The sequence below is a fragment of the Rhinatrema bivittatum genome, chromosome 14 (genome assembly GCF_901001135.1).
Source record: "Rhinatrema bivittatum chromosome 14, aRhiBiv1.1, whole genome shotgun sequence".
NCBI lineage: Eukaryota > Metazoa > Chordata > Amphibia > Gymnophiona > Rhinatrematidae > Rhinatrema > Rhinatrema bivittatum.
In genome coordinates this window covers 13,498,054-13,513,967 of record NC_042628.1, presented here as the reverse complement: position 1 = coordinate 13,513,967, position 15,914 = coordinate 13,498,054, and the positions used below count along the sequence as shown (strand labels likewise).

Below are 15,914 nucleotides of genomic sequence, written 5' to 3'. Positions count from 1 at the left end.
AAGAGTTTGGATAGGTCTGTCTTAGTATATTACATTTTCTGGCTTTCCATATTCCATAACAAGGAACAACACATACTTGCATCTGGTGCTGAATGGCACATGCAAAGTGAATGTGTAGCTCATTTCATCCTTAAGGAAGAAAGTTTAGCTGTACTGCTAAAATCTTCAAAATATGAGAAGAGAAAAGTTTAGGATTATGCAATCCTCATCCACTCTATTTTGACAGAAGAATCCAATCTCACAATGACATTACCAAGGCATTCTAATACTTGAAAGGTGAAGTGCAAACGTCAGTTGTATGTGCAAATTGCAAAGCATAGTTTCAACAGATTTTGGAAGCCAACATGCACTTCCCCCCAAAACTCTCAATGTTAAAACAGAAGCTCCACATGAAGCAGGATCAGAAGACACCCAAGCCATTCTGCTTTGAGTTGAACAAATTTAACAGTCTGGAGTAGAGCAGCCTACTAGTAGCTAGTAATGGGAGTTGTAAAGTTAAATTAGTTGGGTGGATGGGCAGACTAGATAGGCCCTATGGTCTTTCTGCCATCATGCTTCTGGTTGTCTATGTTTTTAGAGCAATAGGTTGCAAGCCAGGGATCAAATCCCAACAACACTCCTTGTGACCTTGGGCAAGCCAGTTCACCCTCCATTGCCTCAGGCACAAACTTAGATTGTGAGCCCTCTGAGCATAGGAAAATACCCACAGTGCCGAACGTAATCTGCCTTGAAGTCTCACAAAAGGCAGAATATAAACACAAGTTAAAAAAAAAAAAATGGTCTCTTCAGATTAAAACTGTGAAATGCTTTGCTATCATCACAGCAGCTCAAGCTAGTGGGCTAGGAGTAATCTTCATGTAATCAAGGGTAGCAACTGGTTGCACCAAGGAAAATGGGATTCCCAGTGAGCGATGCATGAGTGTTGTAAATTTTAAAAAGTTCACTGTGGGGTTTTTGGTTTTTTTTTTAGAAAAATCAAAGAGGTGTTAGTGGCCAATTACAACATGTTTAATGTGAGTTGCGGCTCTTGTCTCCTACTAGCCAGATATTGCCTGCCCACTCTTCCCAAATCAGGAGATGTGTGATGTGATGGCACAAACATTCAACGCTAGTTACTGCTGTCATTGAAATACAAGTTTAGTTTACACAGTTCAAACAGCGCTGACACAAATAGCAAAAGGATCCATGGCCAAAAGCATGAATCTAAGCTAGTGAAAAAAAAAAAAGTTAAGCGCCCCCATACCCCCCCCCCCCATGTCCAAATTGAGAAATATCAATATGAAAAAAAAAATTAAGATTCTCACAAAACCAGCAAGCAAAATGCATTTCTATAGTATATAAAAAAAGGTATCTTGCCATTTAAACAAATACCCTCTTGGAAACAAACTGAAAAATTTAATTAAAGCTATCTTCTTCAATTTCTTGCTGAAGAACATTTTAATTAAAATATGTTTTGTTAATGAAATGTCAACCACATAAAGAGTTCTTTACTATATCAGACAAGTGCAGGGGCTATTATGTTAACACCATGAATTCATTTCCAATTAGGTTCTACTAGCACTGACAGTCAATTTCAACAAGTTGGATACATTTTAGGGTTGAGTTTAAACTGATTGTGTTTTCTGAAACATTCACAAGACCAATCTGTACATACACAATATGCTCCAAGAATATCAAGTTCTGCACTGGAATCCTAGGGCCAAGGAAGCAAGTTAGAAGAAAGACTTGTTCCAGCAAGACAAAGCATTCAAGAAATGGACTCGTTCCATTGAAACTCCCAACAATTATTGCATTTTGACCTAATGGAGTTCAGAAACAAAGGCTGAAAACTGGTCAAGCAACATTTGAGTTATTTTTACGGATTTATATTTTGGGAGAAATAGGTATCTAGTTTATGCTAGCAAGCAGAACTTCCTCCTCTTTCTACACCCAATCACCATCCTACCTTCATCACATCAGACAACCAGAATGTCTGTCACAAGCCACTGGAGGAGGGAGGCTAATCTGAGCGTGCCTCGAAGGGGGGAACCACTAGACTACCTGTTTCCTATGGTAGTCAACCCTGGTCTTTGAGATCTACCAATAGGTTTGGTCTTTGGAATAGCCAGAATATACACATTCACAGGTTCTCAGACCAAATGGATTCAAATACATCTGGGACAATAAAAGTGGGGACTTATTGGTAGATTAAGGAATTCCAACAGGTCTAAGCAGAAATTACTTGTCACAAGCAAAAGTAGGCAGAAAACAAAAAGGAACAGCAGCTTTGTTACAGTTGGCTAGGCTGAAAATATTTCCAGTATTTTGCTGTGACTTAGCAGCTTGAGCTGATTTTAAAAACCTGCACTTGCCGGTACAAAGCAGAATGGCAAGCCCCACATCGACTACAAGTAACAGTCCTTCCGAATAAACTTAGTTGATTGGGATTTATAGAGCTCGTGTTTAGACATTCAAGACTAAAATCTAGCAGGGGTCACAAGCCTATCTCTCACCATCTTCCTTGGGAGACAAGTGAAAGCTTTAATAGCATGGCGGATGCTGCAAAATGGCCAGTTCTTAAGTCCTGGATGATCTGGCATTAATTATACATAAACCTTAGGCAGCTGCGCCTCCTGCTAACACCACAATTCCAAAAATGTGTCACAACGAAGACATCCTTAGTGGATCAAGCAAGCTGAACCATCAGTCCCCTTAAAGGTTTTTTTTTACATATACACAGCCACAGCTGTGAGTGAATTAGCAGGGAACCGGGAAAGTGGACAAAGGCCACTGCACTTTCCTCCTCTTAGGCTCAATCAGTTCAATTGAGTTGGTTTTGAAGATTATGTAATCTTTGTTTTTAGTATTTGATTGCATTATGTACACTTTGTATGTCATCCAGAGCCTAGCAGCAGGCGACAAAATAATTGTTTATTTTATTTAAAAGTTTTTCTATACCATCATTAAGTTATTTACAATCATAACTGTTTACAATAGGGCATGAATATTAAAAAATAGCTAAAACTTTACAAAGAAAGTGCCATTAATAAATTGGTAACAATTGAATCGTTATAAAACTATTTGATTTTTGACGTAAGATATCCATTGGTACCTGCCTCTTGGATGGGTACATTCAGTTTGTTATTTATGTTTAACAGTGTGACAAAGATAATTTCCAGGTCGGCACTTGGAGATTACGGCTCTTCCTTATCTGTTTTCAACGTTCTTTGTAAAAGGCCTGTTTGAAAAGCCAGGTTTTGAGATTTGTTTTAACCATTTTGAGATTTCTCTGTAGTCTTAGTTCTAGGGGCATGGTGTTCCAAAGAGTGGGACCAGCCAGTGATAGTGCACGCTCCCTCACCTGAGTTAGTCTTGCTGTTTTTACTGATGGGATGGAATTAAAAAGTGGACGTGACAATTGTAAGGGAAAGGAGAAGCCAAAAGGCCTGTGAAATTCTCAAAGAGGCACAGTGTCAGAAAAAGCAGCAGACAGTGGTTCTCAAACCCCAGTCCTCTAAGTAGAGTCTGGTTTATGAAGAAACATTGGAGATGGGCAGTTAAGAACAGATTGGTCCTCTCAGTTTGCTTTGGGTAGGAAACATTGCCTATGTGTTAGGTTACAGCTTGCTCATTGTGTTCCTCTATTCAGTCACTATTGTCTGTACCTTCAGTGAATCAACATTTTCTATCTACTACAAGAAAGAGCCCAGAGGTATGGAATGCTCTTCCATTCAAAATTCCCACTGATTTACTTTTTCATAAATTAATAAAAGCATTTCTTTTTAAACAGGTTTTTAATTAAATGAAACCTAAAAAAACAAAACACACACATGAGTTTAACATGTTTTTTTATTTGCATGTGTTTCTTGTTCTCTGCACTAAATACTATTAGATTTGTGGATTATAAGATTTATAAATAACTAGGGTGAAAAGGGGTAGACAGGAGTAATCTTAGGAAATGTGTCTTTATAGAGAGGGTAAAGCATGCACAGAACAGCCTCTCAGTGGAGGAAGAGGAGACAAAAACAGTATCAGAATTCAAGAAAGCATGGGATGAACATGGGGGGGGGGGGGATCTCTGAAGAAGGGATGGGAACTGTAAAGCTAAATTAGTTGGGCGGATGAGCCGACTAAATAGGGCCATATGGTCTTGTCAGCTGTCATGTTTCTATGTTAATAAAAATGTTTGTGTGGTCTAAGAACTTGTTCACTTTCATATCGGACTACTTCTGAATACACTTGGTCAGGGGACTTGGACCAGATTTGAAATAGCTTTCAAACATAAGTGTTCCTACGGTGAGTAAATTTTGGTTCTGCTGCGAGAGTAGAGGTCACTGCTATAAATATAAAGAAATCCAATTTTGAAACAATACATTCATTTAAGGCTTAAGTGAGGGATGAGAAACTAGCTTATAAATTAAACTACAATTTTATAAGCAAAATATATCTTTGCAATATGAAGACTTATGTTAACGTTTCCAAGTTCAGAATATATTTAAACGTCACAAGCATGAAACTGATTTTGAGGACCCCGCCCCCTAAAGGAGGTTTGGTCATATTAATGAAAATGAATCTGCATGCATTTGCTCAAGAACAAGTTAATTTGCATAATTGTTTCAAGACTTGCTCAGTGGCCTTGAGACCAGATTTGACAATGGTCCATGAATAAAGCAGGAAAAGAATTAAAAATTACTAATGAAGTACTTGAAAAATCATTTTCAAAACCGTTCTGAAGTGTTAAAAGTATTTATTGCAGTTTCTGAAGACAGGAAGACCTTGATCTACATGTGCTTTACTTATTGATATTTATACTGGATGCTTTTAACCAGCACATGCTGAGCTAATCCACTCAGCATCTTCAGTCTGTACAATGGATTGAGGAACATGTTTTCAGCCTCTGCTTTGCTAACATTTACTTCAAGAGCATGACTGGATTTTCAGAAGAACAGCTTTGCAGCTAGCAGGGCTTCCTTGGAGGGGGTGTGGGTGTGTGTGTGTGTGGGGAGGGGTGTAGAAGGATACTCGAGTTTTGTGCCCACACCAGGCTGCTGAAATAACTGGTCACACTTTGCTTTTTCTTTTTACTCTCTGGATGCACCTTTCCATGGACAGACATTTTAGTAATCTAGCAAAGAACTGGGAGGCATGAGATTTTTCTCTTTGGGGAAAGAGAGACAGAGCCTGACTATATACAGGTGAATGAATATTGCATTCAATCAACAGACCTAGCAGTGAAAAACCCAAATTCACACAAGAGTTCTTAGGCCAGTTATTTTTATTAATGAATATATCCAGTAAGAAGCTTAAGCAAGAGTTGGCCCTGCAGTCTAACCTTCCTAGAAATTAATATTTGGTTGCTTTACTGAGCTGAATTGATCCAGAAGGAGGGGGGAAAAGAGCCAAACTTCACTATCCCAAAAGCAGCACATCCTCACAACTAGGGATGTGCATCGGGTGCCCGATCGTTTGCGCTTTCAGGTTTGTGTGGCCACGGGAAAATCTCATTTTCCTGCGGATCGGCATTTTTAGTAAAAAAATAGTTTTTCGGCTTAGTGCTACAAGGTCTATCCTATCTGATTCTTGAACGTTTTATCTCGCCCTTCTCTCAGGTGCTTTACCATATTTGAGAGGGCAGGAGGGAAGTGCTGCAGGAACCTGCTGCAACCTTCCTACCCCACTAGGTATCACATCAGTCTGCTACCCCTCAAGCTGCAAGTAACAGTCCAGCAGCAAGGCAGAGCCAACATCCTAGAACACCAAGTATTGGAGCTGATTAGAGATGCACTGTGTGGAGAATCCAAAACATGTGAGGAAAAGCAAGCAGAGATACCCCAAACAGTGTGCTGCCTTATAAATATTGCACAATGTGCTGTCTACATAAGAATGTTTCATACAATTTAGTAAGCAAGTGTCATGAAAACTTTTAGCATTTTCAGGATATATTTTTTTCAGGAATTTTTGGTGAGGCATGAAATAAATTGGGGTTTTTTTGCTTGTTGTCCAGTAAGTCATGAACTGGCTTTTTCTCTCCTGTTTAACATTCATAATAATTATAAAAACAGTATTCAAGCGGAACTGTCTTTAATGATTGATACCTTTTTCACATATATGATTTATGGCAGTAGAGGTTTACACACATGGTCTGACTCAGCATGGCTTTTCTCCATAAGGGCCAGTCTGGGTCACAAGTACCACAGATCCCAAAAAGTAGATCCATTTCTGGTTGTTTGCCCCCAGGAATAAGCAATGGCTTTCCCCCAAGTGTACCTGGCTAATGTAATGGCGTTTTCCTCCAGGAACTTGTCCAAACCTCTAACCCTCTATGCTAATCACCCTGGTCACATCCTCTGGCAATACATTCTATAACTTGCTTTTTCTCACTCTATACACACTTACTACAATTTATTTTAAATCTGCTGTTTCGTGTTATTAGTTTTAGAATACGAAAAGGTAAACCACCATCCCTTATTTACCCATTTCACCCTACTCATGACTTTAGGAACTTCTATATCCCCATATTGTCCTTTCTGGAAGCTGAAGAATGGTAAGCTGCTTAACCTCTCTCTTTATAAGGGATCTGTTCCAACCCCTTAATCACTGTCACCCTCTTCTATACCTTTTCCAGGTCTATTTTTTTTTTGAGATGGCTACAAAAAGACTGCATGCAGTACTCAAGGTGCAGTCACACCATGGATCGATTCTGCACCCATTGGAGAAACGGAAATCTGAGATAGGAAAGCTTTTTTGGGCTGGCAGGCTGTAAATTGTGCAATTTTTTTAAGAAAGCTGCAGGGCCCTTGCCTTCAATCTCAGCTCTCTAGTCCAGTTCTAGCCTCTCCTCTCAAAGAGCCTGCAGAAACTGGAGAGTGGTGGGATAGAGTGCTGAAGCAGATTTAAAAAAAAAAAAAAAAAAAAAGGCACTTCTCTCTAATCCAGCCCCTCTCCTTCTATTGTCTCCACCCCCTTCCTCCTGTCCTGATGAGCCAGGAGGGAAGGGGGTGAAGTTGACATGGACAGTGAAAGTGTTTGATCCCTCAGAGATCTCTTAAAACCAATCCAAAGTGATGTCCGTTTAGAAGAATTTCATCATCTTGCACCTTGCTACATGTGGCCCCAACAGGCTGAGAGGGCATTAATTTAAATTCTTAGAAGCCTTGACTGACACTACTGCTGACAAGTTCCAAACATTTATATTGTATTTATGGGCCATGGTTCTATACAGCTTACATAAACTCCTTTTCTGTGTTACTATGTGCCCAATGTACACAAACTTTTTTTGTGTATAATTAACAGTGTGACTAACTGATGCAAAGGGCATTTTTAAGCATACAGAACTCATACACAAAGACAAGGACTCTCTCAAGAAACTAGAGAGGATCATTGCATTATGCCAAATCAAAACAAAGTGACATTTCAGGGTTACAAGTTTATAACTTATGTTTCTGTATGTGATAGTATTTAAACTATATACAAATGCAAAATGTTTCAAACAAATGGTTTTCAATAAAAATTTATTTTTGCATATTCAGGTATGAATCTATGCAACATTGCCACTGAATTTTGAAAACTCTGCTATGGGAAACCAGCAATTTTGATTAGAATATTCTATTATTCTCCATTCCTTTCCAAAGAAGCATAGAGGATTTCAAAAGTATTGTTGAAAAAAAAAGACAAGGCCACAAGGTCCTTTTCTTGGGTGGCAAGGCCCAATACAAGACCCAGCATTGTCTACCTGTAGCTGGGATTCCTTTGCTTGCATCACTTGGTATTTATCTACATTAAAAATTTCCTCTGCCATTTAGATGCCCAGTCTCCTGGTCTTGTAAACTCCTTCAGCAAGTTTTAGCCCTTGAAAAACAACTTACAAACCATTTCTAAAATTTAGAGATGGGCATAGAGTAAGACAGCAATACAAACTTCAGCACAAGCTATGGAATTAGGACAGCACTTGCTTTCTTTTCTCTTTGCTCTCTCACATGATAATTCTCCAAAACAGGAAACCTTTTGCATACATATATTCTAAGCCATCCAACTAGTCCTGTTACTTTCAATGGCCTCAACACTGCAAGGTGTCAAAACAAAGCAATCTGAATGTTAAAAGGTTCCAAACATGGTACCCAAAGTTAAGATATTTAATACATCATGTCACAGAAATACTGCATGGGGCCCAAACAAACTCCCACTAACTCATTAAGTTGCCCTACAGCAAAAGCTTGAAAGAGCACAAGCAGGCTAGCAAAGCCAAACTAGATTAATAAATGTTTGCTGCTGTGATACAAGGTTATTTTTTTTTTATTCTACATCCTGTTACATGTCTATATGTGGAAAGACCACACGAGAAGACTGTATATACAAAAAGCATCCTGAAATGTATTACGTTATGAAGTTAAAAGTAGAGATGTTAAAGAAAATAGATTTAAGACCATCAGCAGGCTCATTACCAAAGAAACAGTCTGACAGGCATCATCCCATCCCTAGTGTGCAGTTCTATTTTCCCTGCTCCAACTGTAAACACAGCTGACATACACGCATGGCAGAACGCCACAACTGGCAACACACTGGGAGAAAATAATAAATAAATAAATCTTAAAGCAAGCATTAAAAAACCCACTTCAAGGAGTTTGTCTCAGTTAGGAAAGAATTAAACATCTTAAAGCTGAATTTCGCTAATCAAGTTCCCTTTCAAAAAAAACACACACACAAAAAAAAAACCCCTTAGTCAGCAACAGCATTACACAGCAAAACCTAGGAATGATGTTCAAGTCACTTCTTCTGCATCCTAGGTTACCATGAAGACAGCATTCAAAGCCCGTTTGGGTGGTGATGGAAGAAGGAGCCCCAGTCATCAATAAGGGTGACACCTGGCAATTGGATTGAAAGCTCATGATACGGGCTCCCGAAGGCTCTTGGATGCATAACTCCTGGCCTCAGGGCCATTCCTCCCATGGACAATACTAGGAATGGTGGCAACGAGGAAATATTAAAATGGGGGGAGAACCTCCAAGTAATTACAAATGAAGGCTCACAGCATCATAATCCCAGCACTGGTTTCAACTGAGAACTACAGGGCCAATTAGCCCTCCCCCCACACCTGTACATCACAGGTATTTGGAAGATAAAACGTCACCACTGTAGTGCAAATAAAATAAATAAAAATGTCAGATCTGTTCATCTTTCATTCTGAAGAGCATTTCTCCGTTGGTTCTAAAGATATTTCTAGCAACATCAAATGGGGGAAATAAAGACCTTAGGGTCCTATGACTTCAGCCATATAAGATATCCCGAGCCAGCCCTGCTTTGTCCCCCATACTTGTGCTTTCCAGAGGCAAAACAGAAATAAATGTCCATACATACAATGAAGCAAAACCAGTAATGGCTCAGAGTCCTCTTCATGACATGGCGTTACCTGCTAACATGGGCTCTCACTGGGACAGCTTTAATTTCAGGGAACTGTACTCTACTTTTTACTGGATGTTGACCATGCTGCAGTCTACCTCATGCATTCCTTTTAATCAACCAGTATAAATTACAAAGAGAAACTAACAATTTCTCTACCAAGATGCATGTCACATAAAACGCCACCTCACTCAAACACAAATTCCCATGAATTTTAGATCTTGGAAGACAGCCTTCAAAACAATGCTTTTGGCCTGTAGTTCCTCCTCTCTCTTTCAGCTCAAATCAGAACCAATGATGCAAATTAATGCTCATGGTGCCAATATTCTTAGCTACCAGGGATTTTTCTTTTATTTAAAATAGCAGCCATCTCCCCCAGCCTGGACACTGCAGCAGTGGTCCTCAGGCTAGGAGTCATGTCCTTATTACCCCATCTAGAACTAGAGAATGTGCAGGATAAAAATGTTAAATAAACCTGTGCCAGGGGCTCTAAACCCAGCTCCCAAGTGTCACCCTTACTGATGGCACCCTCCTCCTCAAAGGCTGTGAATGCCGCTTCTGCATCATCCCCAGCCCCGGCCAACCTGCAGTGTAGGAATCAAATCTGGGACCTTCCACATGGCAGTGCACAGCACTGCCACAGAGCCACCAGCCTAGCTGCCCCCACCCTAAACAATTTTGGCTGAAAATTGTTACAAAATACATTGTGAGAGGGGCTTTATTTTGCTTTGGTCAGTATTACATAATCATCTGTAATCAAAAGGTGGATTTTGCATTTATTCTGTAAGTTCTCAACAAATCTTCCTGCTAGTTAATTTACACCTACATTTGCCTCTTTAGATGAAATCCAACTCCTACACCAAACCCTGAGGAAAGAGGCCAATTTGCCTATACCCAGCAACAGACTCCAAACATTAGAACCCATTAGGCTAATATTTCAGACCAGACACTAGCGTTGGGATCACCTTGCATGCTACTGCTCTGCAGAGAAAGAACTTTGATTAGTAACCCTGCAGCGCACACCAAGAATACCTAATACTGTGTCCTCATACTTAGAATACTAGATAGGCAGCCAATACAAGGTACAGAAAGGGAGGAGATTAAAGTAATTTAGCACCATGGAATTGGCCCACATTCACAGACTAGGCATGCCAGCAAAACCCTTAAAGAGATCCCTTATATAATCCCCACCACTCTTTTGCTTCTAATAGGACAGGTGCTCCATGAAAGGGTAGTCTAATGCAGTATACTCCAATCCAATGAACACAAACTGATTCCTTGAATGAAATATAAGAGTTATATTTTCAATAGTCAGAGAGAGAGAACGTGTTGCTTCTGATGGATGCAAAAAGTATGTGGGGTGAGGTGACAGTTTATAGAGCTACAACAAACAAGAAAATACAAAGAATTTAACTTATTATGAAACAAGGATTTTGTAAATAAAATAAGAAAAGAATAAATGTAAATAGATGTATAGCAAAATTTTGTTCCTTTTAAAATCTTATGGTCCCATGCAGATAAAAAAGGCATCTGCATCTTAAACTTGTATTGTAATTAATATTCATATACGTAATTGCTGCCATATTTGCATTTAGTTTATGTTATTGCACTAGTTAAGGCATAACTAGTGCAATAACCAAAATGATAAAATGGATGGAATTCCCCAATAAAGGCAGGCTAAACTAGGTTAGATATAAACTAGGTTGTATATAATTATATAATTGTTATATAATTATATAATTGTATATAATTAACCTCCTCTTTCTCTCTCTATTTTTCCTCCTCCCAGTTTACAGCCCCTGTTAATTGTAACTGCATCTCTTCATCACGTTTAGTTATGTTCTTGGTTTGTTCTTCACACCCCTGTTTCATGTAAACCGGCATGATGTGAACGCTTTCATGAATGCCGGTATAGAAAAACCATAAATAAATAAATAAATAAATAAATATCTTCAGCTTGGAGAAGAGATGGCTAAGGGGAGATATGATAAAGGTCTATAAAATAATGAGTGAAAAGGAATGAGTAAATGTTAATCAGTTGGTTACTGTTTTGAAAACTACAAAGACCAGGGGACACAATGAAGTTACTAGGTAATATATTTAACACTAATAAGATTTTTTTTTTATTCAATGCATGCTCTCAAATTCATCACTAGAGAATAAGGGTAAAAACTAATAGTGCAGCTGTGTTTTAAAAAAAAGGTTTGAAGAAGTTCCTGGAGGAAAAGTCCATTAACCATTATTAAAGTAGAGTTGCAGAAATCCATTGCTTATTCTTGGGATAAGCAGCTTGGAATCTATCTACCCCTTGGGATCCTGCCAGGTATGTGTGATCTGGCTTGGCCACTGCTGGAAACAAGATACTGGGATTGATGGACCTTTGATCTGACCTTTTTACAAAATAAAAAAAACAAAAACAATTCTATATAAAATAGAAGCTAGAGTGGACAGATTACCTTGAAAACTGACAAGAATACTGTACTAAGAATGCCATATAGCAGCTAGGACCAATAGCATATTGATATGCTGAGAAAGAGGATAATGCAGTTACTGTACAAGCTACTAACACAAGTGGTTTCCATGTTACTGGATATAAACTATTACTCATGTAAGTTTACACCATGTTATTTTCTTATTTTAATTAATACAAAATTGTTTTAAGTGTTAAACTACCTTATTTTGGTCAACATAACAGCAGGCCTGAAACAAGTTTTAATTATTCTTAGGATCTCAATACACAATAATGCCAGTGTACTGCTAATATAATTTGCTTTCAGTGCTCAGAATCAATGAACCATTGGTATTAAACAGCATCCTGGAAACAACTTATTAGACGTACTATTTACTTACAGAAATCTATGAAGTAGTGCAGAAAAGGAAAATGAATAAGTGTCATGACCACACAATTCACTAGGGGAAAAAGCAACATTTCATATTGTGCCCACAAAAGTAAGACTTCCTTCTAGGTTTTCAATTTCTGTTCCCAAAATATTACATAAAAGTTACATGGCAGACAAAATTGAATCTTTAAAAAAAAGAAACCACACACACACACACTTACAAGAGACTTAAATAAATTAAAATTAGGATTAGTAACTATGACAAGAAATCCAGATGGTTTTACTGAAGTGAATTCAGAGTCTTAAGTCTACAATTTTCTTTAATCGCTCTCTAATATAACTCAAATACAAACTATGAACAAAGCGGTTGAGCTAGTTGTACTACAGGAATGGATTTGGTAGGGTAATGGTGAAAAGGGCTCCCCAGAATTAAAAACCAAAGTTGGTGCCGAATCTTGTCCATACACCTTTAGCCAATCGGTCTTGCGATACCGACCCTTCCCCACCACCCACCTCTTTACTGCCAGCCCCTCCTTCCCCAATCTTCCTCACTCAGCCCTAGCCCTTCTCCCCCACACCATTTATCTCATCTTCCCGGACCCTCTTTAGGCAACCTCTTTCCCTCGCCCTAATTATATCTGCTTACCCCAGACCCACCTTCTCCCGCCATATAGTTCACCTAGCCCGGCCGCCTGATGTTTTCTACCTACCCCACCCCTCCTGCAAGCCTTCTCCCCCCACCCCGGCGCTTGCTTTGCCCCACCTTGTCCGAATCCAGGTCCGGGTCGGCCTGACACAGCCGGTACAGGAACGACTTGGGATCCCTGCACAGAGTTTGCCGGGTGGTCAGGAAATAGGTGCCGCCGACGTTCAAGCGGACCCACTTAGAGACGGCGCCCCTTTCCCCGGGCGGGACGCCGGCGCACCTGCGGCAGAAGGGCGCGCCCAGCCCGCTGAAGTCGCCGCTCTTCTCCGCCATCGGAGCCCTGCGCCGCGCGCGCGCACACACACACAGAGCTACACAGGAAGCGCTCGGGCTCTAGTCAGCGGTCGCCCCCCCCTCCTCAGCGCGGGCACTCGGCGCGTTCCTTCCGCTTCCGGTCTCCGTCGATGTCACGCGGCCGGGCGGGGGCCTGGCGGCGGCGCCGGTCAAGAAGGCGCTCGGGGAGGGGCAGGCGCGCTCCTCAGCCGCCCGAGGCGGGAAGACGGGGGCGCGAGCAGGGTCCGCCGGCTGCGCTTGTCACGGCCACAACGCCCCTCCCCGACATAGCAGCAGTGCGGCCGGAAAACCCATCCTATCGCGGCGCCACCGCTTTCAGCTCGGTCTGAAAATAAAAATTAAGCTGCCCCTCGCTATCATCACATTCTGACAATGTATAGCATTCGATGTCTCGCAAAGGAAATCCCGCCATTCAATTTGAACCGTCTTAAACAGAATCCCTTCTTTGAATAGACCGAAATAGAAAGATGCTGCAAAACCTCACGGGCCTGTCCGTCACCTGGAAAGTTCGTGTATTACATCTTTTTAGGTTGGGCAATAGCCCAGGCCCCCTATTTTAAAAGGGCTAGAAACGACACAATAATAAAAAAAAAAAGCCCCGCAGCGTCTTCTGCATAATCTAAATTTACACCAGCATGTCTCATCCTCCCAATAAAACTGCTGCTAGAATTATTTGATAGCCTCATTTAACCAGCTGTATGTGGATAATGGAATGAAAGCTGGAGTTGATGCAGGAAGGGTCAGAATCTCAATATAAACCCTGCACCTCCTGTTTACTAAACAGAAATTTCCTTAACAGTGGACCTTCAATTTTCCCCTTACAACTTACCATACAGTAAACATTTTCCAATTCTGGTGTCACCTTAGTAACTACCTAACCCAGCCCCCTGATCTTTTCTACTTACCCCACCCCCTCTTTCAGTCCCAGCTACTACTATGGTAGCTTCCCCTTGCTGTCTCTCATCTTGTCCAGGTCCGGGTCAGCCTCACAGGCCAGATATTTTGTGAAGTAACAAAACCTTATAAAAGAGACAGAAGCGATGAAGCAACCTTATCATACTGTAACAGCATTAACTCGCTGAATTCAAACAGCAACACCCCTACTTATAAAAAGGCAACACTGCAAATATTACATCAGGCCCTAGAATACCATTACACCTCCTATTGGGGAAACAGAACAAACCAAATTGCTACTGGTCCTTATACAGATACTACATACTAGCACAGCGATTCTCAATTGTGTCACATGCTACCCGCAGCCAGTGGGGTGAAGATTGAAGCGCTGGCTGCCGCCGGAGACCAGGTTGACAGGGCCCAAAGATTGGAGTGCTGCCTCAGGCAGAGACCAGGCCAGTGGGGGTTCCGAAGATGAGCTGTTCAGCTGGGGGCTGGTGTGTGTAGTATGTATGTGAGGGGGGAGGATGCTTCACTTTGTGTGTGAGAGACAGTATGTGAGATTGAAAGCCTGTGAGAGAGAGAGAGAACATTGTGTGACTGAGAGAAACTGGTCAGAGAGGTGACCTGTGTATGTGTGAGAAAAGACTGATCAGGGTGGTGTGGGTGTGACAGAAACTGATTCTGAGGGTGTGACTGGAGTGTGTGAGAGAGAGACAGAGACTAGTTGTGGTCCCTAAGGAAGAGGACCATGAGGAAAGCTTCAGCAGCTACTGCTGCTTCTGGTGTGGCCTGCCAGGGAAAGGAGTAGGAGAACTGCTGGAGAAGGTAAGTAAAGGTGGCTTTTTTTCTTGATTGACTGCCATTTTAATTATTGAGTATTATGTGATATGTCTGCTGTTTTGAAATTTTTAATTGGTATTTGGAAAATTTTAAATTGTTTTTAATTGTTAGATGTTCTGTTCATCAGCTGTTTTGAAACATTTATTCATATAGTTTTACAACTATAGAACTATATGGGGATCTATAGCAGCTTGGCCTTTTCTGTTTCCATTATTGGAGGTATATTGGTGTTTAGGACCTGGTTTAATATTTGTAGTGTTGCCTTTTTATAGGTAGGATTGTTCCATTTGAGTGCATGCCATAATGTAGGTATAACTTTGTGCAGATTAGTTTATGTATATTATTGCACATCCTGGGACTATGTTAGGTGCTATACGTCTCTTTCCATTTCTCCAGTTTTGAACTGCATGCAGAGTGGCTTTTTTAGGTTTCCATTCCAGTTTCTGTCTCCAAATTTGTAATCTTTCTGTACTTGGTGAAGGTCAGTTTTGTGTGCATGACCAAGGTGAGATATTTAACTAGCATGTAGGCTAGTAAAATACCTCACCTTATTTGTTGTGTTTTCTCACTAGGACATGCAGTGATGGTGAACTGCTGTCTTTTTATAAGTAGGGTTATTGCACCTGGTAGTAGAGGGAGTTTGTGTTGCTGTTATTGAGATAACACCAGAATATCTTTTTTGTATGGTGAGTTGTACGGGGAATGTTCTAGTTCTGCTTTATACCCATTGCTGAGGGTCAGGTTCCTGTGGTTGCAAAGTGTACATTTACATTTAGCCTTGTGACTGTCATGTGTCCAGTGTGCCACGCATGTGAGAACTATCTAGCAGGGGTGTCCCAACAGCAAAAAGGTTGAGAACCACCTCACTAGCAGAATTCCTTGCCTTGGTCACATCCACAGAATAGGGCAGACCTAAAGCAACTCTGAAACAAACATACAGACAACAATTTGAAATGGAAAAC

At 40.6% G+C, this 15,914-nt stretch overlaps 1 protein-coding gene across 2 annotated transcripts in view; it reads right to left on the bottom strand.

Moving 5' to 3' along the window:
• The window catches only part of KCTD5 (potassium channel tetramerization domain containing 5), a 60,883-nt gene extending 47,392 nt beyond the window's left edge, over positions 1–13,491 (bottom strand). The window contains exon 1 of one of the 2 annotated variants that reach the window (XM_029576387.1): positions 12,979–13,491. In XM_029576387.1, the coding sequence (XP_029432247.1) occupies positions 12,979–13,194 (216 nt within the window). In that variant the 5' untranslated portion in view covers positions 13,195–13,491. The remainder of the gene's footprint in view (positions 1–12,978) is intronic. The other variant, XM_029576388.1, reaches the window with a different exon arrangement.
• Between the last annotated feature and the right edge of the window lie 2,423 nt (positions 13,492–15,914).